The 23,034-nt window shown below is 42.4% G+C and overlaps 1 protein-coding gene across 17 annotated transcripts in view; it reads left to right on the forward strand.

The window, feature by feature from the left end:
- The window catches only part of NRXN2 (neurexin 2), a 1,344,669-nt gene that overhangs the window by 1,293,322 nt on the left and 28,313 nt on the right, over positions 1 to 23,034 (forward strand). For all 17 annotated transcript variants that reach the window (XM_068260058.1, XM_068260059.1, XM_068260060.1 and 14 more), the window contains one exon: positions 17,424 to 17,502. In XM_068260058.1, coding sequence (XP_068116159.1) covers positions 17,424 to 17,502 — 79 coding nt within the window. The remainder of the gene's footprint in view (positions 1 to 17,423; positions 17,503 to 23,034) is intronic.

A 23,034-nucleotide genomic window follows, 5' to 3' on the forward strand; every position in this document is an offset into this window, starting at 1 on the left:
CAGGTCTAAGCCAACGATCATGTCTGCCGGGAAGCATCGCTTCCCAGAGGCATGAACAGGGTAATTGGATGCTGTGTTAAGAACTCGCTGGGCGATTATATCGCCCAAGCGAGTTCTTTTCGGACTGGGGGGTCTAAAGTTTAGTAAGATTAGGCGATGCTCCCATCGCCTAAGTTAAGAACTCGCCAGTGCTTAGCGCTAGCGAGTTCAGCAATAGAATATGGCCCTAAGAGTCTACTAGGATTTAAATATAACTGAAGATTATGCCTGTGTGTACATAAACTAGTATGAATAATGTGTCATTAACTGCATATAAACACTCCACTGTCAGTACAAATGAATGATACAATGCATTAGCACATGGCCTCTCTATACAAATATTGGTTTACTTATTGCATAATCTGCAATTCAAAACCAAACTTGAGAGTGTTGGCACTCAAAAAATATGCAATCATTAAAAACAGTTTAAGAAGGAGAGGTATGATGGCTTAACTAATCATACCTCTTCTTCTCGAACTGTTTTTAATGATTTTATATTTTTGGTTGCCTCCACTAGGGGTGAACTTCCAAATTGAACAGGATTCCGATCAGAAAGAGAAGGATAGGAAGTGGTGTAAATTCAATCTCATTGTTTGAGAAGTGGTGGATAATACCATGCTTATGTTTTTATGTTTGAGCTGTATAAGTAAAGGATAATTACTCACCCAACTTTAAACATAAATGCATAAATGCATTATCCATGCATTAGTGAAAATATTATACATACTTAGAGACCATCATACAATCTTAGATTTCTTAGGTCTTTTGATGTGCAGATTAAAATGAAATGAGCAGAAGGAGAAAAAGAAATTGAGGGGGTTGTCATTAGATTCATATACGTTTGTAGCTTTTTTGCCAAACATTGGCCGGTCTTCCTGTCTACACATATCACATTGACTGTGATGACATTGCGCCTGGTATTGGATTCCTGGTAAATCTAACAATATGTTTAGTTTGTCATCACCGCAGATACCCGCCACAACCGCACGCCGATATCCTAAGGACACTCACTCCACCGTCTCTATGATGGCAGAGTCATGTGAGCCGATCAGGAGCTGCTTTCATTTGCTCCTGACAGTGTCTATGAATGTAAGCCTATGGAAGCAGCTTACATTGATAGACATGGCCAGAAGCCAATGAAATCGGCTCCTGACTGGCTCACATGGCTCTGCCGTCAAAGATACAGGCAGAGCAAGTGAGCTGTGGTGAGATACAACAGAATTCAGAGTCGAGAACGGCGGAATGCGCGCTGGGGCGGTGATTTAAATCTACACCCTGCCAGCCAGGTAACTACCCAAACAGGGTGTAGATGTCAATCACCGTGGTCCTTAAGTAGTAGTTAAAAATGAAAATATCATATAGAAGAAGCAGACTAGATCCCCGAAAGTTTATAATATGGAATCACCCAACATCCCCAACTATGCAGTATTACCGTACTAGAGCTTCTACTGTCTGTCCATTAATGCTCTGAACCCTTAAATCAAAGGAAGCTTGGTTGGCACTGGAAAGGGTTAGGCTTATCACCATATCTCTTGTATAGAGTGCATTTTGCATTCAGAATGGTGTTCTCTAGGTGCATATAACTTACTTTGAAGGTTAGCCTATATGCTTGTTTAGTCAATGCTCTATAAAATAAAATTAAGTTTCTGCAACCCGGCCAAGTCATGCCACGCATGAGCAGGCCCGGACTGACTGCCTTGACTGCATTCCTGTGGCCCGGGAGTGTTCTGCACATGTATACTTTTTAAAATAAGGAAGTGTGCCGCTAGGGTGCACATGTGTGTTAGTGAATGACTCTGGGCCTTTTTCATTCAAACGCATGGGGGTGGCAGTAAATGGGAGGAGCAGCAAGTATAAGGACATCTGCACCAATATGCATGTATCCTCCATTTTAGATGCCCACTTTGCCTCTGGTGTCCTTTAAAAAATGTGCCAGATGTATAGTTTGTTACTATTAAATCGACCGAGGGGTTAAAGAGTGCATCCTACGTGTATGTAAACTTTTGAATTCAACTATATAAACAATTTTATTTTTTAGCACTTTTGTATAGGTTAAATTGATGACAACAGTTCATTTTGGTTCACACAAGTGTGGCAACACCATAGAAACAATGGAATGTATCTTCTTGGTGGTGCCAAGTTAGGTGTACAACTTGAGCACATGCCTACTAGGCCATATCAACCACAGTGTATAATTGTATTGTACAGTTGAGCCCTGGCAGCCAAACCATCTAATGCAACTTATAGTAGTAAAGGCTTGTGCTGCTGCCCAAATTATTGAGTTGTTGCTATCCAGCACTCAGCTATCAGCCCCTTGGTGCCTAGATTCTATGCCGGAGGTAAAGATGACATTAGCAAAGCATTGATTAAGATAGGAGGTTAGGAAGGTTAGTTTTAAGCAACATTAATGAAAGGATGTTTAGGTTTAAATGATAGGTTGGTAGTGAAAGGTTATGTGTAAAAACTTGAGTTAGGTGATTTAGGTAAAGTGCCAGAAAAGGGATTTTATCAGTAAGGAGTCTATGATGATAGAGGGTAGGGTTAGGCTTGAGAAAGGGGCTTACATTGATCAATGTTAGGTATCAAGATGGACTTTACATTGGGTGGGTTTAGTGTTAGTTCTCGGGAAAAGGATTATGTTGAGGGGAATAGGTGTCAGGAAGAGATTTATGTTAGGGGAAAAGTTCGGCATCGGGAAGGGGATTGTTTTGGAGGAAAGTTAGGATTAGGCATCGGTAAGGATTTTATTTTGGGGGGGGGGTAAGAGTTTAAAATTCATAAGGAGGACGGGATTGGTCAGCAATAGCCAATCAGTGGGGAAGGTACTCAGATTATCAGCTTTACCCAAAGTAACATTTGCCGTAATAATACATACACTGATTTGACTGCCCAAACAAACCCCGGCAATACTCCCCAGGAAGTTCTTGGCTGTTAGTTTTTGTCTAGTAAGCAGGAGGTTTTTTTTTAGTGAGCAGGCATTTTAGACTAAAGAAATTTTAGAGCTTTTCCATTAGTCTCCCTGCAGGATCTAACACAGCTCAGCTCTCAAATCATGGCAAGAACTAGACGCTTTTAAGTCCTATGTGAGAGTCTTAGCAAACTAGTTTTGACAAATATCACTATCTACCGCCTTAGCAAGGTTTGGATTGGAATGTAATATCTCCAGCTTGGCTTGTTTTGAGAGGAACATACCAAAATAATCCAAAAACCATGTTACAGAAATAAACAGCAGGATAGGTCTGTTACGGTCGGCAGAAATCACAGCGTGATGAAACAGGGGCGCCGGCGGAGAACGGCTTATCCCCTCCCTACACTTGCAAACACTGCAGTGTTATTTGAGGATTAGCACAGGTGGTTGTTAGTTTAGTCACGTTTTGTTAAGTGACAGGTTTACTTTAAACTCATGCCAAGAATTGCGATTGAGGTGATGGTGGCTGCAAATGCAACCAATTTACGAGGAACAGACTGCACAGTAGTTTTATGTTCCACAAAGCTGCTGATTCATTCTTATTACACCCTGAAGATACCTAATGCTGATGATGACAAATAGCACTATTGTCTTCAGTGTGGCCATGTGTATCTTTAATGGAAAATGTCTATCTGGTTAAAGATGTACACAACGGACAAAGGGAGAATTGTTATACTGGCTTTACATATGCTTAGGGAGCCAGATGCAGCTTTTTTTGTGGGGGTTTTATAATCTTTGTGTGTGTTGCAAATCAAACTATGTTTTGCCTATTGCTTTTTTAGTAAAATCCTGTCTCGTTTTACATTCTTCACTTAAAAAGTATAACAGAACTACTGGATTCATTACAGTCTGTACTGTGTGTTTTATGCGTAGGTGTTTGAGCTGAAGGGATCCAGTTATAAGTGACATTGATGAAATTACAGTTTATTACTTTTCAAGACAATTGGAACTCTCACCGAGTTTGATATTTGCTCAACTCTTCAATAATAGAGTTTTTGGAGGGGTCTTTGTGGCTCTCAGATACCCTATGGCCTAGGTATCTAGTTACAGTGGCGGACTGTCTTACTGCTGGCTTCTGGGTTAGTGTTGCTTTAAAAGCAGATGTCAGATGCTTAAAGGGACACTGTAGGGGGGTCAGGGGAAAATGAGTTGAAGTTACCCGGGGCTTCTAATGGTCCCCCGCAGACATCCTGTGCCCGCGCAGCCACTCCCCAATGCTCTGGCCCCACCTCTGGTTCACTTCTGGAATTTCAGACTTTAAAGTCTGAAAACCACTGCGCCTGCATTTCCCTGTCCTCACTCCCGCTGATGGCACCAGGAGCATACTGCGCAGCCCCAGTATGGTCTGTGCCGTGCACTCCTGGTGACATCAGGGGAAGCGAGGACCCGGCAACGCAGGCGCAGTGGTTTTCAGACTACAAAGTCTGAAATTCCAGAATGGAACCGGAGGCGGGGCCAGAGCATCAGTGAGTGGCTGCGCGGCCACAGGACGTCTGCCGGGAACCGTTAAAACTCGGGTAAGTTCAATTCATTTTCCCCCGACCCCCCCCCCCCCTACAGTATCCCTTTAAGAAATCTTAACCATATATGGATCTTTCTTGACACCAGAGTACCATATGCAATTCACTTTTTACCTGAGTTTTCTTCTAGTAAATAAAATGCCTTTTACACCAACAGCAAGCAAACAAATAATCAAAATACCCATCTTCCCACGTCACTGCGCTCTCATATATTCATATATAAGTGAATCTTCTCCACACCATTCCTCAGAAAAATACAAAAATCAAAACACACATAGCGTAATACTGTATACTACAAATGTCCACTCCGGACCGTAACACCAAGTGCTCAGAAGTCCATGTGCTGATTCCCACCATGTATGCAGGTTTCACAGACCCTCACCATACAGTGTTACTGCAAAAGACAGTAAATAAGCATCACATCAAAAACACTGGCTGAACCATATCGTCCAAAGACAGTGAACCCCCATACACCACACGTGGCCTCTCACCTGATTATTTGCCGTCCAAGTTATAAGACAGCAAACTGGCACATTTCCAGGCTTTCTATAAACCATAGGCAAATATCGGCAGACAGATGTTATCCTTCAATCAATACACTGCCTTCAGATGTCTTACTGCATCACCTATTACTTACAATGCAAGTTTATTCCCAGTGCAGGTAAAGGGGTGTGAGGAAATATCTTTGAGTGGCCTGAAGCAAAAAAGCCACTGATTGCTCCTATCACCCAGTCAGTATATGCACATGTGTGAAGAGAGGAAAACATTAGCTCCTCTGTATATTACCACACCTGTCTGCTTGTGTGAGGTCGAGAGGGCGGGGCATGTGTGTGCTTAGAAGCAAATCCTGGGGCAAGAGTGAGTGCACTTAGCACGTTGGAAATTAGGAAATACTCAAAATAATTATGACACTACTTTTGGTACTTTTTCCATTGCAGTGTGCTAAAAAAGTTAATTTAAATTGAGGATGAAAAATGATCTCCTAGGAGAAAACTCTGGAAAAAATGGAATGCATATGGCCCCAGGTGTGTGTGGGATTACTCTCTAGATGACCTTGAAAAAAAATCCATAAACCACATCTATTTATAGGTGTGTTTGAGAGGAGAATTCCTTTTCCAATTGGTTAGAGATAGTACTCAATGTAAGGTTGATTCATTTAACATTCTTATATGGTTTAAATACTACCTGATTCACTAAAACTTTCTTTAAAGGACTTACGAGGCGAAAATTAGTAAAAAAGTGAAATACCTATTGTGCTTTAACATCCTTAGGGGATGCCAAAAACTCCCCTCCCTCACCCCCCCACCCCCCATCCATTCCGGCATGTCTCTTTTATAAATCCATGGCTGATGTGGGGTTCCGACCCGATCCCTTGGGTCGTCTTCACCCGCCCCAATTAACACGGCCGCCAGTTCCTGCCGCGCCAGCACAGTTTTTATAGCCACAAGCTGCGCAGCTCGGAGTCCTCCTCCAGCTCTGGCGTCGTTCCCGGTGGTCTCGTGTGCTTTACGTTCACAAGACCGCCGGGAACGAGCTGATACAGTAAACTACTTTTCTAGGTCCCTTGGAATCTACTATAACAAGATTATACTATACATACAGTAGATATCATGTCAGGGCTTTAAGAGAAAATGTGCAGCAAGTTACGTGTACAGAATAAGATACCACTATATTAATTAAAGCTGTAAAAAGTCAGCATTCATTATAAATGTAACATATTAAATATAAGTGATGTACAAGCCCTTTTGAAATGTAATATAATTAAAAAAGATCTATTTAATTTACTGGACAATTTTGATCTTCTAAAAACTGCCATGAAGTTATTTTATTTGCAACCACAGCAGAAGTGCGTTGTTTGGTGGACAGATTTCTCCCTTTGGTATACAAAACATTGTGCTATATCAATCTTCCTGCACAAGTAATTTTTTGGCCGAAGCACAAAGGCAGTTCTTAGTATCATTTTGCACCATCCTTATAGGTTTTTTTTTTCATTGGTTTTGAAAATCCATCTTTGTTGAAGAAGAAAAATAAACACGGCTCAGTTCTCATCTAGACATACAAGAATTTTGTGACCATTATCTTAGATGTCTATTGTTCTGCAGCCTAGTATAAAGCCATATAATTTACCTTTCTAGGCACTAATAGAGATATTTATTCCTCACAAAAAAATGCACCAACGGCCCAGCTTGACAGCTGCTTCATGCCCACCAGCATTTTCTCTTTATCTCTCAGCATTAGTGCATACTGGTGTGTGCTTCTTATTTGAAGAAACATCCCATAGGTGCAGTGACATCCTTATAGTGAATCTGCACTGGCCTATGGAAAGTAAGTTAGATCGTTACCTAGCTAGATAGTCCAGGGGTTTTCCATGCCCTCCTCAGCCCTTTTGTTGCCGCACTTGGACCCTCTGAACATATCCAAAAGAGCTTGTCAAATATGTTCTTACGGTTGTACTTTCCTTTGTGAATGAGGGCGGGCTTACTGCACTTGCGTCCATCCGCGGCTCTGTGCTACTGCCCAGGCTTGGTGCAGTACGGCTGCACTTGTTCAGGAAGTGGAGCGCGGCCACAAACTGTTAGGTCAGAAACCCACTAGGAACGATTTTCTGAGCGCTTTGTGATTTGAAAGCTCTTGCTAATGTAATGCTATGGGTGTGATCCCACCTAAGTGATGTGATTTTATAAAAAATCCCCCATAACATTGCATTAGCAAGAGCTTTTTCAAATCACTAGCGATTAGAAATTGCTTGAGTTTCTGGCCTTAGAGGGTTCCAGCCAGAAGCAATGGTGTGGAAGCGGACACGGGAAGCCTCTGGATTATCCGCCTAGGTAAGTATCGCCATTGGCCAATTCAGATTTGCTTTAATTTAATAAGGCCAATCCCCCTATGAAACAGCCAATTTGGGAATCACTTGACAACTCTGCCACTCAGAACCTCCATCAATATCTGATCCCTTTGATGTCAGAAACCAATTTTTCTGGCTTTGGCCGCTGTTAGCAAGACAGACTCAGCATTTCACATGTGTTATGGCTGAACAGCTGCTGGCAAGCAACAGGTAGTGTTGGGCGAACACCTGGATGTTCGGGTTCGGGAAAGTTCGCCGAACATGGCCGCAATGTTCGGCATGTTCGGGCTGAACCCCGAACTCCCCGTACATCCCGCTTTTGGGGGCCCTATGGGGTCGCAGGCATAAGGGGGGAGCATGCCCCGATCGCGGGGGGGGGTCGGAAATTCCTCCCACCCCCTCCGCTAGCGCTCCCCCCTCTGCCCGCTTCCCCATACAAAAGTTTCAGGAAGTACCGGTCCGGTGGTAGTGGGTGGCTGGCAGTGGGCGGCACTGTGAAGTGAGTGACTGAGGAGGAGGAGTCCGGAGAGTGACGCGTTGAGGGAGGCCGGGCAGCGGGCGGTTCAGCAGTAGTACGGTACTACTGCTGAACCGCCCGCTGCCCGGCCTCCCTCAACGCGTCACTCTCCGGACTCCTCCTCCTCAGTCACTCACTTCACAGTGCCGCCCACTGCCAGCCACCCACTACCACCGGACCGGTACTTCCTGAAACTTTTGTATGGGGAAGCGGGCAGAGGGGGGAGCGCTAGCGGAGGGGGTGGGGGGAATTTCCGCCCCCCCCCCGCGATCGGGGCATGCTCCCCCCTTATGCCTGCGACCCCATAGGGGGGCAGTATTCGGCCGAACAGGGGCCCTGTTCGGCCCTGTTCGGCGGCCATTTAGTAGTTCGGGGCGAACCCGAACTTAAAAGGCCGAACACCATCAGGTGTTCGGCCGAACGCGAACATCACCCGAACAGGGTGATGTTCTGCAGAACCCGAACAGTGGCGAACACTGTTCGCCCAACACTAGCAACAGGTGCAAACTAGTAAGCACCTAGCTTCCTTTCTCACATCATCATCATTATTTCTGGCATACTTTAGAGGCCAAAGAGAATTTCTCTTCCTTACCAAACAAGCCCTATTGTGGACACTCACCAAACAGTTTTCAACAAAGGGGCCATACATTTATTTCCCTTCTTCTGCTGCCCCCTATACATAGAGCATGTAAAATTACCTAAAATGTCTATCGCTGTGACCATAAGAGACGTTTTGCAATGACAGACCCAGTTATTAATTAACTTAAAGATTTTGGCCCCCTATACAATTCACTTTTTCTCCTAAGATTTCTCCCAGAAGATTATTTTTCATCTTCTGCTTAACCTCCTGGGCGATAATCCCGAGCTGAGCTCGGGGTATATCACGCAGGAGGATTTCTCAGGCCCTGGTGGGCCGATTTGCATCATTTTTTTTTGTTTCACGCAGCTAGCACTTTGCTAGCTGCGTGTAACTTCCTATCGCCGCCGCTCGCCGCCGATCTGCCGCTACCGGCCGTGCCGCACAGCCCCCCCAGATCCCTTGCGCAGCCTGGCCAATCAGTGCCAGGCAGCGCTGAGGGGTGGATCGGGACTCCCTCTGACGTCACGACGTCCATGACGTCGGTGATGTCATCCCGCCCCGTCGCCATGGCGACCGGGGAAGCCCAGCAGGAAATCCCGTTCTAAACAGGATTTCCTGCTTACTCTGATCGCCGAAGGCGATCGGAGTGGGTGGGGGATGCCGCTGCGCAGCGGCTATCATGTAGCGAGCCCAGGGCTCGCTACATGATTTAAAGAATAAAAAATTTAAAAAAAGTGCTGCGCCCCCTCCTGGGCGATGTAATTGTATCGCCCAGAGGGTTAAAATACATGCAGTTGAAAGGTACCAAAAAGTAGGTGAAAAGTACTGTCTAAATAATTCTGAGTATATTGCCTGCTGGTGGCTTAAAGGGCATTTTACTGATAAGGCATGAAAATATTACCTTGGAGAAAACTTAGGCAAAAAAGGGAATTGAATAAGGCCCTTAAAGTGTAGAAGAGAAAATAAAAGTCCCACATACAACAGTTTATGTCCACATTACGTCACACGCAGGGCAGTTTCTAGGCTAAAATGCACCCAGGGCGAGGGTGTAAAAAATGCGCCCACCCCTCCCCCGCGGAGCCAGGTATAGGTGCCCGCAGTATAGGTTAGCCAGGTCCAGTTGCACTCTGTATAGGTAGCCAGCTATAGGTCCCTCTGGTATAGGTAGCCACGCATAGGTGCCTCAGTATTGGTTAGCCAGGTAGGTGCCTCCAGTATAGGTAGCCAGTATAGTTGCCCCCAGCATAGGTTAGATAGGTAGGTGCCCCCAGTATAGGTTAGATGGGTAGGTGCCCCCAGTATAGGTTAGATGGGTAGGTGCCCCCAGTATAGGTTAGATGGGTAGGTGCCCCCAGTATAGGTTAGATGGGTAGGTGCCCCAGTATAGGTTAGATGAGTAGGTGCCCCCAGTATAGGTTAGATGAGTAGGTGTCCCCAGTATAAGCTAGATAGGTAGAAGCCCCAGGAATAGGTTAGATAGGTAGCTGCCCCCAGTTTAGGTTACATAGGTAGGTGCCCCAGTATAAGCTAGATAGGTAGGTGCCCCCAGTACAGGTTAGATAGGTAGGTGCCCCCAGTGAAGCTTATATAGGTAGAAGCCCCCAGTACAGGTTAGATAGATAGGTGCCCCCAGTATAGGTTACATATGTAGGTGCCCCCAGTATAAGCTAGATAGGTAGCTGCCCCAGTATAGATTATATAGGTAGGTACTCCCAATATAGGTTAGATAGGTAGGTAGGTGTCCCCCACCCCCACATAATGGAGGTCTTGGGTGGTAGTTACAATACCACCCCAGACCCCCCACTCAGTGCCGGTTGGCACTGACAGGCCAACAAACCTCCCTTAGTTAGTAAGTACCCCACCCCCAGTGGCACATGCAAGTCCTCCCAAACCCCCTCAGCCAGAGAGAACCCCCCCCCCCCCCCCAAGTAATTGTGTCACAGCCACCCTAGAACCCCCCAAATGGCCCATACAGGTCCTCCAGATTTATATTATTTAATTCACTGAAAAACCAGCATGACTAACATAATTTATGAAATGAAATAAAAAATACATGCAGCTCACAATGAAACAAAAGTTTTGTGTGCAATACTAGACAATACACTAAGTTGCAGAGCATTACTTTAGGTAAGATTTCCATCCATTATTGTGTACAGCATTGTGTGAGACATGCATCCCTGCCTTGGCTGTCAGGGCTCTGCATAATGTCACACACTGTAAGCAGAAGAATTCTGTGCCATCTGCTCCTGGCTGCAGAGGTTATATACCTCCAGGGCAGAGGACACAGTCTCACAGGAATTACACTGAAGATCTATACCTGGCTGGCTGGCTTGAAAAGAAAAATAATGCGGACATCCTGGACAGAGCAGAACGCAGCTTTTTGTCCTGTTGCTGCTTCTGCCTGGTCTTCGGAGACAGAGGGGCGGGCTTGGTCGGCTGGCTGCCTTACTCTCATTGGCTGGAGAAAGGCACCAGCTGAAAAATGAATTACTGATTGGAGGGCGGGAGGGAAGGGAGAAAAAAAAGAAGCCTTATGCTTCTCACACAGTGCAGCTGCCGGGGACCTGGCTGCTTATATCTGCTGTGCACACGTGTGCACAGAAAATAGTGTAAACACTGAGCGGCTCCCTAGCAGTGTCCTCCATCCTGCGCCCACCTTCCTTCACCTGCTGGCCTGCGCTCAGTGCAGTCGCACGGCCCGCACGGTGGTAGAAACGGCCCTGGTCACACGGCTCTGGGAAGCACCACAAATAATTTTTATCGATTAGACATAAGGGTCCTAAAGCCTCAGCACTTGTACTAAACCAAGCTTTATTAACCAACACATTGGGAAAATTGAATAACATGTTTCTGAGAATTACAAATCTGTTGATTTAATATTGGTGCCCAACATCCAGTCCATATTGATCGTAGGAGCTCTTGGAGACTAACACCAAGAGGTCTAAATGTCTTGCCAATTAAGTACTTTTTATTAGTGATGCTCTATGAAGTGCAATTAATTCCTGCTTCCATTTAAGTTTTGTGCAAATTGTATGCAGCCTGGAATTGAGCCAGTCAAACGCACTTCCTGATGTTTCTGATTGGCCAAGTTGAAAGTTGTATGTAGTTTGCATTATATTTGCACTAAAGCAGGAATGATTATAATCTAATTGATTATCTTTCCATAAGGGCAGGGGTGTATGCACTAAGTAGTGGTAAAATTTGCCTGAAAACACAGAGTGGGTACATTTTTCCAGATGTGATGCACACTTCATACAGTCTGTACAAACAAGTAAGATGTTGCTCGGCACGCGGCTGGATGTAAAGGCCGGATAAATTTCCACCGCGCAGCATAAAATCTCTTCTCTCACCTGTCTTCACCCTTCTTGGGCAAGGAACAGCTCCAAACGATATGTGCTCACAGCAAAGGGAGGCGGAAGGAACAGGAATGCTGTAGAACAACAAGAGGGACTGGTCAGGCACTGTCTCTTCCACTGCTTTTATTGCTCACATGCAGTATTCATTGTAACGGTGATACAAATTGGTTTGTGTAGAAATAAACATCCAGCGTTAAACAAGTGAAAAGAGGTGGGTGTCAGAGATAACAAGTGCCTGTCTGTTTTCCCTGACATTCACCTCTTTTCGTCTATTTAACGCTGAATGTTTATTCCTACACAAGCGATTTGTATCACCGTTACAATGAATACTGCATTTGGAAGAGACAGTGCTCGGCCTGTGCCTCTTGTTGTTCTAAAACTTCATACAATACTTAGCAATCTACGTAACTGTTAGGTAGCTTTTTTTAGGCGTTCCGAACTTACTGTCTACAGCATAAAGACACTGCTTTGTATGTGATCTGAAGAAGCGGACTGTGTTCCACAAAACGCGTTATTGATAGTGATGAATAATAAAACTTTTTGTTTGAAATTGTCTTTGCCCCTTCCGTTTAGGTAAGCCATTTTTATTATTTATATTTTTTCTTTCTTTAGTCACACAATATAGATATACCGTTCATTCACCACTACCTATTTTTGGGGCGCCTTTTCCCTCCCAGATGTTATGTCACAGCCCCCCAGCTGCTTTGGGGGGTTAGTCTAGTGTTTAATTTCTGAACTTTTGCATTTTTCTGGAGTGCGGCCCACATATTTGATGGCCAAAGAACCCGAGTGAGGACAAGATTTCCTCACCTGCCTTCATACTGTGGTTGCTAGTTGTGCAACCTACACTTGTGAGTATTCTTTTGCTCCTTAAGACTACGTGTTCAGCACTTGACATACTACACCATAAGGGGCTCCTGGTGTCTCTGTGTTTTTTCCTGTCTCCCTAGGAAGTCTGCTGAATCCCTTGGGATAGCACATCCTCTTTTACCTAACTTTTGTTATACACACAATGAGTATATGTTTGTGTAATGCGAATTGCGAATTACGCAAATAGTGTAACATGAGCTACACAGGCAAAGTGCACATATTTATTCAAGCAAAAGTAAAATACATTACAAATCTTGCCTAACACCCCATAAAATTAACGTGTGCTATGCATGCACAAACATTTTACCACTAATTAGTAAATATAACTCTATAGTGCCCAATTTGACCTATTTTATGTTAGTAAGATTTTTACATATAAAATGATGTCCAGAGGGGATTCTACCTGAAGGTTTACAATAAATCATCCAAGGCAACTGTGTTTGTTCAGTTTATTCTCTTTGTGTAACCATATTGCCTATTCTTTTGCTCTGCTAGAAAGACATCCTTGGTTTCTCCTTCACCTTGTCGGCTATTTTAGGATCGTTTTCCAACAAGTGCCAATTTTTGTTTATTACTTTCCAAATTCGCAAAGTCATTGGGGTGTAATCAGAGGTGAAGCTGCATCAATTTGTCCTCAATCCCCGAGACTGCTGCTTGCCACCAAACAGTAATTCCCTTCTGTCTCTTGGCCAAGCTTTTAAAACAGAGGTTTCTAATAATTTTAACAGCATACCCCCTAATTCATCATCTGTCTGAAATATCTTTTACCTGACACTTAAAATCTTCCACCCGTTAATTACTTCTCTTCAGCCACAAAAATCGAGCTATAGGGGTTTGTAGTTTTAACATAATCAGGGAGATCCCAATCACAATGGAGAGGCAAACTTGTTGCAGTTGATTTGCGAAATCTGAAATAATGTTACCTGTTCCACAAGACTAATAACAGTAAAGCTCTTGATCAGTGTTTCAGTTTTCTGGTTACTGCAGGTGTGTATGAGCAAAAGTTTCAGTGCTTCCTTCTCGACCCACATAATTAGTCAAACAGCAAAAGTAGAGTTACTGCAGAGTTAGAAGATGGTCCATACTTTACTACTGATGACAGGATTGTAAAAGAAAAAAATCTATGTGTTTTGATTTTTTAGGTAATTTTGGACATTCATAAAAATGAAATAGAACATTAACTTTAAATAACCTTATAATGCAAAACAAAGGGAGTGGATCGAGAGCCCTCCGTAGTGTAGTATGATTAGTGTAAATGACAGTGTTAAAAGGATAACAAAAGGGTACTCACAAAGGTGGGTTACCACTAAGGCAACCACTGTAACAGCAGGTGGGGATATTAAGGAGAGAAGATGGGGTAACACTCCTCCAATCAGGGTTGACTTATTAGTGTAATACAAGCGGTTCAACAGAGGCGCCAGAATAGAATAAAATCTTCAAAAAAAACGTTTTAAAAGGGAGGCAGTGGTGGTGGACTTACCTCCCCAAGTTGACTCACTCAAGTCAATAAATCAGCAAAAAATCTCTTTATTCGTGACTCTGGCTGGTGTCTCCGGAGGTGCTTTAGCCAGCTAAGGATTTTCAGCTGTTGCTACTTGTATGGCCTCTGATGAAGCAGGCATTAGACCTGTGAAATGCGTTGCAAATATGGGAGTCACGAATAAAGAGATTTTTTTGCTGATTTATTGACTTGGGGAATTCACCACTGCTTCCCTTTTTAAATAGTTTTTAAATATTTTATTCTACTCTGACACCTCTGTTGAATTGCTTGTATTACATTATAATGCAAAACAATTTATGTAGCAGATGTCAGAGCAGGGTTTTGGGTTTTTTTTACATGAAAGTAGAATCTAACTTCAACACTTTCAGTACTTTGATTATGATCTAACTACAACTGTTTTTTTTTATATACAGGTAGCCATTTTTTCTTTGATTTTTAAAAATCAATTTTCTCAAAAACTACAAGTCCAATAAAAAAAAAACAAGTTTTGACTTGTTCCCATGGTAACACAGAATGTATGCCATTTGTATCGGCGGGTCATTCGTAAGTCGGGCGTTCGTAAGTCGGGGGCTACCTGTAGTGCCTTTTCATTATGGAATAGGCGTATTTTGTATAGAATTGATAGTAACATCCATATAATGTGCTCTCAGTTAGTCGGCACTTTCAAGACTTTAGCATCCACTCCTCCAGAACTTGACAGCTTTATCATCAAATCTTGATGATTCTCATGTGATGTCAACCTAGTTAACTCTCTAGCCCTCCTGTAGAAGTTACTTGAAGTTAAAATGTTGGTGAAGTTCATTAAGTTGAAAAGTTTATTGACTGCCACTTAAAGAAGCAGCGCAACGCCACATAGTTAAATGTAACATATTATCAGAAACACTTCCTGTATGTAAATATTGATGTATATAGGACTGTGATCCCACCCTCACAGTCATGTGTTAGCCTAGGCTATGATGTCACAGCATTGTTCCCCAGAGGAATCTGGGAAACCAGGTGTTGTTTTTGTTCATTTAATTAAAAAAAAGCATCCCACAGTGATGCACTTTGCCAGCAGTAAATTTGTCACCACCTGTGATAAATGCAAGAATGTAAATCACGGTGAGGAAAGTTTTTGCAGCGGAGAAACACAGACTTTATAAATTATAAAGTAACACTGGTAAAAAATAAGCAATTGTATGCATTAAGGTATATTCAGTAACATTCCTCTTTGAGTAAAAATAGAATTCACAAAGTTATTTTTATATTACAATATACAGCAGTAAAACGGTGTTAGATTTAGGCAGGGGACACACTTGTCTTTCAGTTTTCTGCATGCGGTTTTCTGCATGCATTTTCTGCACACCGTATGTGTTTGTATGAACAAAAATACACACATTTTTTTCACAGCAGCTAATGTAATTGATAGAAATGTGGTCGGTGCAGTGGGTGCTGGGCGCTGCAACCTGATGGCCATTTTGTGCGTAGTCGTGCTTCTACTGAGGCTGCAGCCTCCACACAAGTACAACCACACGTGAAACGGCTGTCAGGCAACAGCTCCCAGCACCCACTGCACCAACCACGTAGCTCTCATCCCCAATGGTATGTCTACTTATGCAGCACTTGGATGTTTTATATATTGATGCATTGACTGTTCTATACATTTGATACTTAATAAATCAGCGTTAGAAGCAGTGCTGGTTCCTTCTTGCTTTCTACATATGCTGCAGTACTATGTTTTGCACCAGAGCATGCTGAAGCTGTTTTCATGGGGGAGAGTCCATTGGAGCCACACCAGCACCGCTCATGATCAGCATCAAATGTAGTGCCAACCTGCTACTTTCTACACTTCAAAACAATTGATAGAGAAAACTGACAAAATGTGCAGAATTATCCTGCAGGATGTCATTTTTTTTTCTGTGCGCAAAAAACGCATTAAGTGAGAACTGGCCCATTGATTAACATGAGTTACCAGTTTTTCTGTGCAGAAAAACCGCACAAAAACACTCAAGTGTTTCCCCTGCCTAAGGTGTTTTTCTTTCTTTATTTGCCTTAATTTGCTTTCAACTACTGTAATTCAACATTATTACAGAGTTTTTGGTTTGGGTATAGTATGGAGTATAGTACAAACTTAGTTTGCCTATTATTAATAGTATCTTAACTCTCAAGCAACAAGATGTTTAAAAACAAGAAGAGAATCGAGAGCCCAATATGGTGCAGTATTGTCAGGTAAAATGAAGAGTTCAATACAATTTTATGTATATATATACTCACAAACACGGGTTACCAATAGGCAACCACTTTAAATGCAGGTGGGGAGCATTAGGACCTGACCCCACTCAGGTTAAGAAGTCGCTCTCTGTAGATAGTAGATAGGGATGCACCCCTCCACCCAGGGTGGACTAGAAGATCAGCAAAAACTCGGTATACAGAGGCGCCAGAGTAGAGTAAAACGTTTTAAAAACCGCTTAAAAGGAGAGGGGGATGTTAAGGTGGACTCACCTCCCTCTTACAAAAAAAGAAAACTCACTTGAGTCTCAATAAAATAGAATTGTCAAGTAATTTATTCAACTCCACAAATGCAACGCGTTTCGCGGGCGTGACCCCGCTTCCTCAGGCAAAAATGGGAGCACAACTCAGTGGGTCAAGCAATAAGTTTGAGCGCCTCAAACTTATTGCTTGACCCACTGAGTTGTGCTCCCATTTTTGCCTGAGGAAGCGGGGTCACGCCCGCGAAACGCGTTGCATTTGTGGAGTTGAATAAATTACTTGACAATTCTATTTTATTGAGACTCAAGTGAGTTTTCTTTTTTTGTAAGAGGGAGGTGAGTCCACCTTAACATCCCAATAGTATACCGAGTTTTTGCTGATCTCAAGCAACAAGAAGCTTAATTTCTCCAGCATATACAGTACCAATCCCTGTAGGTGCCAGATAACTGAGATTGCACTGTTTTATCTTTATGAAATTTTCATGTCACCCCCTTTATTGTCGCAAGGAAAACATGTAAGAAAATATATTTAGTAATTAACAAAAAATATTGCAAGCATCAGCAGAATGAGGGGAATGTCACATAAAAATTCTATAATTAAATTAAAATGATCCGACTGGTTTTACTCTCACAGCTACCTCTGACTGTTAATGATAATTAAAAACTATTAAAACTGTGTAAGTACAATGTTTGTTTACAGTGTTATACAGTTCCTTGTTGACGCATACTAACAATAATGCTTCGTTTTCTTCCCATCAGAACTCTGATGACCTTCTGGTTGCATCAGCAGAGTGTCCCAGTGATGATGAAGATTTGGAGGAATGTGAGCCTAGCACTGGTAAGACTCAAACTATAATATGTAGCAAATTACTTACTAGACTAAAAATACGCAGGGAAAGTTAAGTTATCACTCAGCTTAACAAATCAGAAAAAGTATAACTGTAGATCGTTTAGACTAATTAAAAGTAAAGGAGTGACATTTAGGAGGCTAGGGTTGATTTAGTAGAAGCAAAGTCTACCCATGTTTGCTTCCATTGTTACCTTGTGTGCAGGAATAATTCCTGTTTTCTTAATTGACGTAAACATACATTCATTTTATGCTGCTTTATGTAAATTATCTCCTATCTGTGCAAAGGAAAAATGCGTACTAATTTTTTTTAATGAGGGATAAGGCTAGAGGGATTAGATATATATAGGTGTATAAGAAATTATGCAGAAGGAAAGTATTTATGGATATGTAGAACACATTAATTAGCTGTTTATTGCCACATGTCAGAAATTACACACATATACCATTTAATCCCAGAAGATTGTATTCATGGCTTAGCCAATTTACCCACATCTGTAGAGTGGATAGGTGTTAAGTGGCTCTAGAATGCAGTTACCTGACTGATCACTATATAGACTTACGCACATTGTGAAACATACGCCACTAAATGGTTTAAAGGAGAACTGTAGTGAAAGGTATATGGAGGCTACCATATTGATTTCCTTTTAAACAATACCAGTTACCTGGCTATCCTGCAGATCCTCTGCCTCCAATACTTTTAGCCCTAGACCCTGAACAAGCATGCAGCAGATCTGGTGTTTGACATTTTTGTAAGATATGACAAGATTAGCTGCATGCTTGTTTCTGGTGTGATTCACACTACTGCAGCCAAATAGATCAGCAGGGCTGCCAGGCAACTGGTATAGCTTAAAAGGAAATCAATATGGCAGCCTCCATATACCTCTCACTACAGTTCTCCTTTAAGTCTTTTGTACTGTGCCTGACAGCTAGTAAAATGCCTGAAATGGTCTTTAGCTATTTTAGGTGTGTGTCAGATGCGAAAGCTAAAATGCCCCTTTCCAGTTTCTATTAACCTATTTTGGTTCCTGGACGTAGAAACTACGTGCACGCGCGCTCCCGGCCCGTGGTTCGTTAGCCAGGCAATCAGTGAATCGGGCTATGGTGCCCGATCACTGATTCCTCTCCCCCGCTGAAAAAGCGACAGCTTCTCTCGGAAGCTTCGCCTTTTCTGGCTGTTACCTCCCCCATGCGTCGCTCTAAGCGTGTTACGCTTAGAGTGACGTCATGTAAACAAACTCATGGCCACAAAAGTAATACTACAACCAAAAGTAAAAAAAAATTAAAATCGACACACATTTACATTTTAAACCTATTGTTTACATCCCACCCTCCCAAAACTACCCAAATAAAATGTTTAATATAAAAAAAAAACATTACAATAAAAAAACCATGTAAATATTTACCTAAGGGTCTAAACTTTTTAAATATCAATGTAAAGATGATATATTTCTATATTTTTTTTATTTTAAACTTGTAAATAGTGATAGATGCAAAACGGAAAAAAAATGCACCTTTATTTCCGAATAAAATATTGTCGCCATACATTGTGATAGGGACATAATTTTATTGGTGTAATAACCGGGACATATGGGCAAATACAATACGTGACTTTTAATTATGGAGGCATGTATTATTTTAAAACTATAATGGCTGAAAACTGAGAAATAATGATTTTTTCCGTTTTTTCTTATTCTTTATGTTAAAATGCATTTACAGTAAAGTGGCTCTTAGCAAAATGTACCCCCCAAAGAAAGCCTAATTGGTGGCGGAAAAAACAAGATATAGATCAGTTCATTGTGATAAGTAGTGATAAAGTTATAGGCTAATGAATGGGAGGTGAACATTTCTCAAGTGAAAACGACGGAACGCGAATGGGTTAAACTACCCCCTTCCCATCACATAAATTATGCATGCAACACAGTTAAATAACTTAATTTAAAATGATGCTGGTCCTCGTTGACCTTTAACCAGGGTCTGGCTTCCGAATGCAGATTACTTTACACCCCTTTCCCGCTGCTCCCTGAACCATCTCTCTCCATAGACCCTCATGGGATTGGGATTGGGTGGCATGCTGGCCACACCTACCCCATATCCTGTGCCTCCCTCCATGTCTTACCCATGCATCCCCTCCCAAAAGAAACTGCAGTTTGGTTGCACTCAGCAAGGAAATCTCCATAGGGCAATTGTAAATGCCTCTATGTCCTTCTCAAATGAAGTGTTTAATGGTATTTTTTACTTATTTATACATAGGGAGGAGGAAGGGGGGGTTAGTCGAACCATGAACCTCTACAGAAACTTACATACTAAGTGGTTCATTGTGTCGTGCACAAAAGCTAAGAAGTGAATGGAGTAACTGAAGAAGGTGTGTGTGTGTGTGTGTGTGTGTGTGTGTGTGTGTGTGTGTGTGTGTGTGTGTGTGTGTGTGTGTGTGTGTGTGTGTGTGTGTGTTCCTGAGCCATTGTAATATCTTAATGCATGGAATGTTTAGATCCAGGCCAATACATTTTAATTTGGATTGTTGAGGATTTTGATACTTTGAGTTTTACTACTCTCCATTTTCCCTATTGGGAGTCTTTTCGTTACTTCCTGCAGATAAAGTTTTATTTTTGCCATTATCTTTACGTGGTCCAAAAAGTCAGACTACAGCAATGCACAGTATGGCCGAGGGAGGACAAGTTTGGGACTTCATTTGATTGGCTGCAGTCAGTAAAACTGCTGCACCCAATGGGATGGCAAGAGAAATGAGCGTGTCAAAGCTTACGGCTTCTGCTCCTTAGTGGAAGGAGGAAAGAGAGGAGGCATTTCAAGGGCTTGGAAGAGAGCTGCTAAAGCTGGCAGCAGACCCTGATAATGTGAATGGGGTGCCAGCTGACATCATCAACAATTTCAATCTGAAGCAGGTGTTTAGAGTTTTCAAAACGAACATCTGCTGCTGGATTCTGAACTTAGAACTGAATTAAAATCAACACTCGTTTTCTATATGTAAGGCTCCACTGCAGATGCAAATGTTTGCTTACATTAATGTTGCAGTGCTTGTTTTTTTTTTTTTTAATGTTTTTAGTTTCTTAATGAGCTGAGGTCAAATAAATCACTTTTAAAGCCCAGACTCTCTGGCTTCTTCCTGCCCCTTAGACTGTTATTGCTTAAGGCAACAGTCTTCTCCAAGGGATTAGGTGTGTAACACAAGCCCAGGTTCCAAAGGCAAAGAGAAGTCTGCCAATGTATTAATTACATCCAGAACACTTGACCAAAAGGGAACAATCTCTGGATTATAAGGATCAGAAAACATGTATAAAGTACCTGAGAGTCCCCTGGAATCCAGTGGCATAGCTAAGGAGCTGTGGGCCCAGATACAAGTTTTACATTGCCCCCCCCCCCCCCCAGCACTCTATACATAACAATTGATACGGCACACCAAAACCTGCCAATGGCAACTACAGTGTCAGAGGTGCAAGATGGGGATGGGGAACAGTTTGTTAATGATTACCGCTATTCAAAGTATCTACAGAAGTGATTATTATGAGCACAGGACCAATAAAGAGCCTATACTGCAGTTGAGGGTGGGCCCCTTGGGGCCCCTCTGGCCCAAGGGCCCTGATGCAGTCACAACCTCTGCAACCTCTATTGCTACGCCCCTGCTGGCATCTCCAACAGCGGTCTGACCTGCTTGCACCAAATGTATGCCTCTGTTCAGGTGTATAGTACATTTTATGTAGAAGTTTGACTTGCGTTAAGTGATCCTTAGCTGAAACCACTGTCCTTGGAAAATCTTCTAGAACCTGGTGCCAGTCCTCCCTGTCCAGATCGCCCACATCATTTCTCCAATTCTGGTATCATTTGTCTAGCTTAGAGCTATTACATTGGACAGTTGTTCGGAGAGACCACAGGTGCGGAATCTCATAAACAGACTACAGGCTCTTCACTCCTCCTCCCCTTTTGGGCCAACTAGACTAGGCACCCATGATGCTGTAGCAAAGAGGGTGCATCTGATATGTTGCCCCACGGTAGTCACCCCTCCCTGCCAGAAACGCAACTAATAACAAAATGGACTAGCGCTTTAAGTTACTTTCAACTAAATAAAATACAGAATATTAAGACCAGAAAGCTGTCCAAGTGATTAAATACTTTCCCATCCTTGCAATAGAAGTACAGCGATTGCAGTCTCCTTTGATATTCCGTAGCCAGTTCAATGCATAATGCTGATTGGCAGCACATCTTACACACAGACAGACACAGAAGACTTGCATTGGACTACGGAAGCTGATATATTTCTGTAGTTCCGACTTGCTCAGTGGAGCAATTTTGCTTCCTGACTTTCCCTGTCAGACAAAACCACAGAGGTACGAAGCAAGAGCGGTAATTGTCTTTCTTTCTTTCTCATCTGCCATACAGAACTGTTCATCTGCAATTTTTTGTAAAAGTTATAATCTTTATATTAAGCTTTCTGCATGCAGAGTTCCATGAAGAGATAGATATGCAGCTAATACAGCCAACTTCAATGTTAATTTTAAAACAATATAACTTTCCCGTTATAGCTCACTTGTTGAAGCCTCTGATTGGTTGTCTGAAACCATATCCTATAAGAGCAGTATAAGTATTACAGCGGTTATGACATGACTTTGTGTGACAGCTGAAATCAGGAAGCAAAGCCGCTCATTTGTTTTTGAGCTGTAACATGCTCAGAAGGAAACATGAATATAGACTGGAGAAAATAATTGAATGTCTCCTCATAGATTTGACAGTTAGTGACAGGAGTGTATAAATAAAGGTAAAGTTTGCAGTTAGTAGTTTTTCTAAAATTGGTCATGTCATATGGCCAATTCAGGTATACTTACAGGGCTAGGACAGTATTTTTCAAGGAATCATGTAACATTTCCAGGGTCCGACCCCAATATGTCATGTTTTCAGCATTTAAAGGACCACTATGTCAAAATATTGTAATAATTTAAGTCCATACATTTAAGATGTACATTTGTGCTTGAGTAAAATGCATAGTAAATTACTTCCCTCATATATTCCTGTCACTTAAGGTAGGCAGTAAAAACCTAACAGATCTGATAGGTTGTAGACTAGTCCATCTCTTCATGGGGGATTCTCAGTATGTGCTGTATTGTTTACAATGGGGCAGCACGGTGGCGTAGTGGTTAGCGCTCTCGCCTTGCATCGCTAGGTCCCTGGTTCAAATCCCAGCCAGGTCAACATCTGCAAGGAGTTTGTATGTTCTCCTGTGTCTACAGATAAGCTAATTGGCTTCCCCCCTAAATTGGCCCTAGACTACAATACATACACTACAGAACATAGATATCTGACTATGGTAGGGACTAGATTGTAAGCTCCTCCGAGGGACAGTTGGTGACAAGACTATATATACTCTGTACAGCGCTGCGGAATATGTCGGCCCTATATAAATACTAAATAATAATAATAATAAAAACTCTCCCAGGTAAAAGATCTTTACAAAGATGCTGGATGTCCTCTCTACTCATTTGCACACAATTTGGCAGTTGAAGTAAACAACTG

This window comes from Hyperolius riggenbachi, chromosome 11 (genome assembly GCF_040937935.1).
Source record: "Hyperolius riggenbachi isolate aHypRig1 chromosome 11, aHypRig1.pri, whole genome shotgun sequence".
Classification (NCBI taxonomy): Eukaryota; Metazoa; Chordata; class Amphibia; order Anura; family Hyperoliidae; genus Hyperolius; species Hyperolius riggenbachi.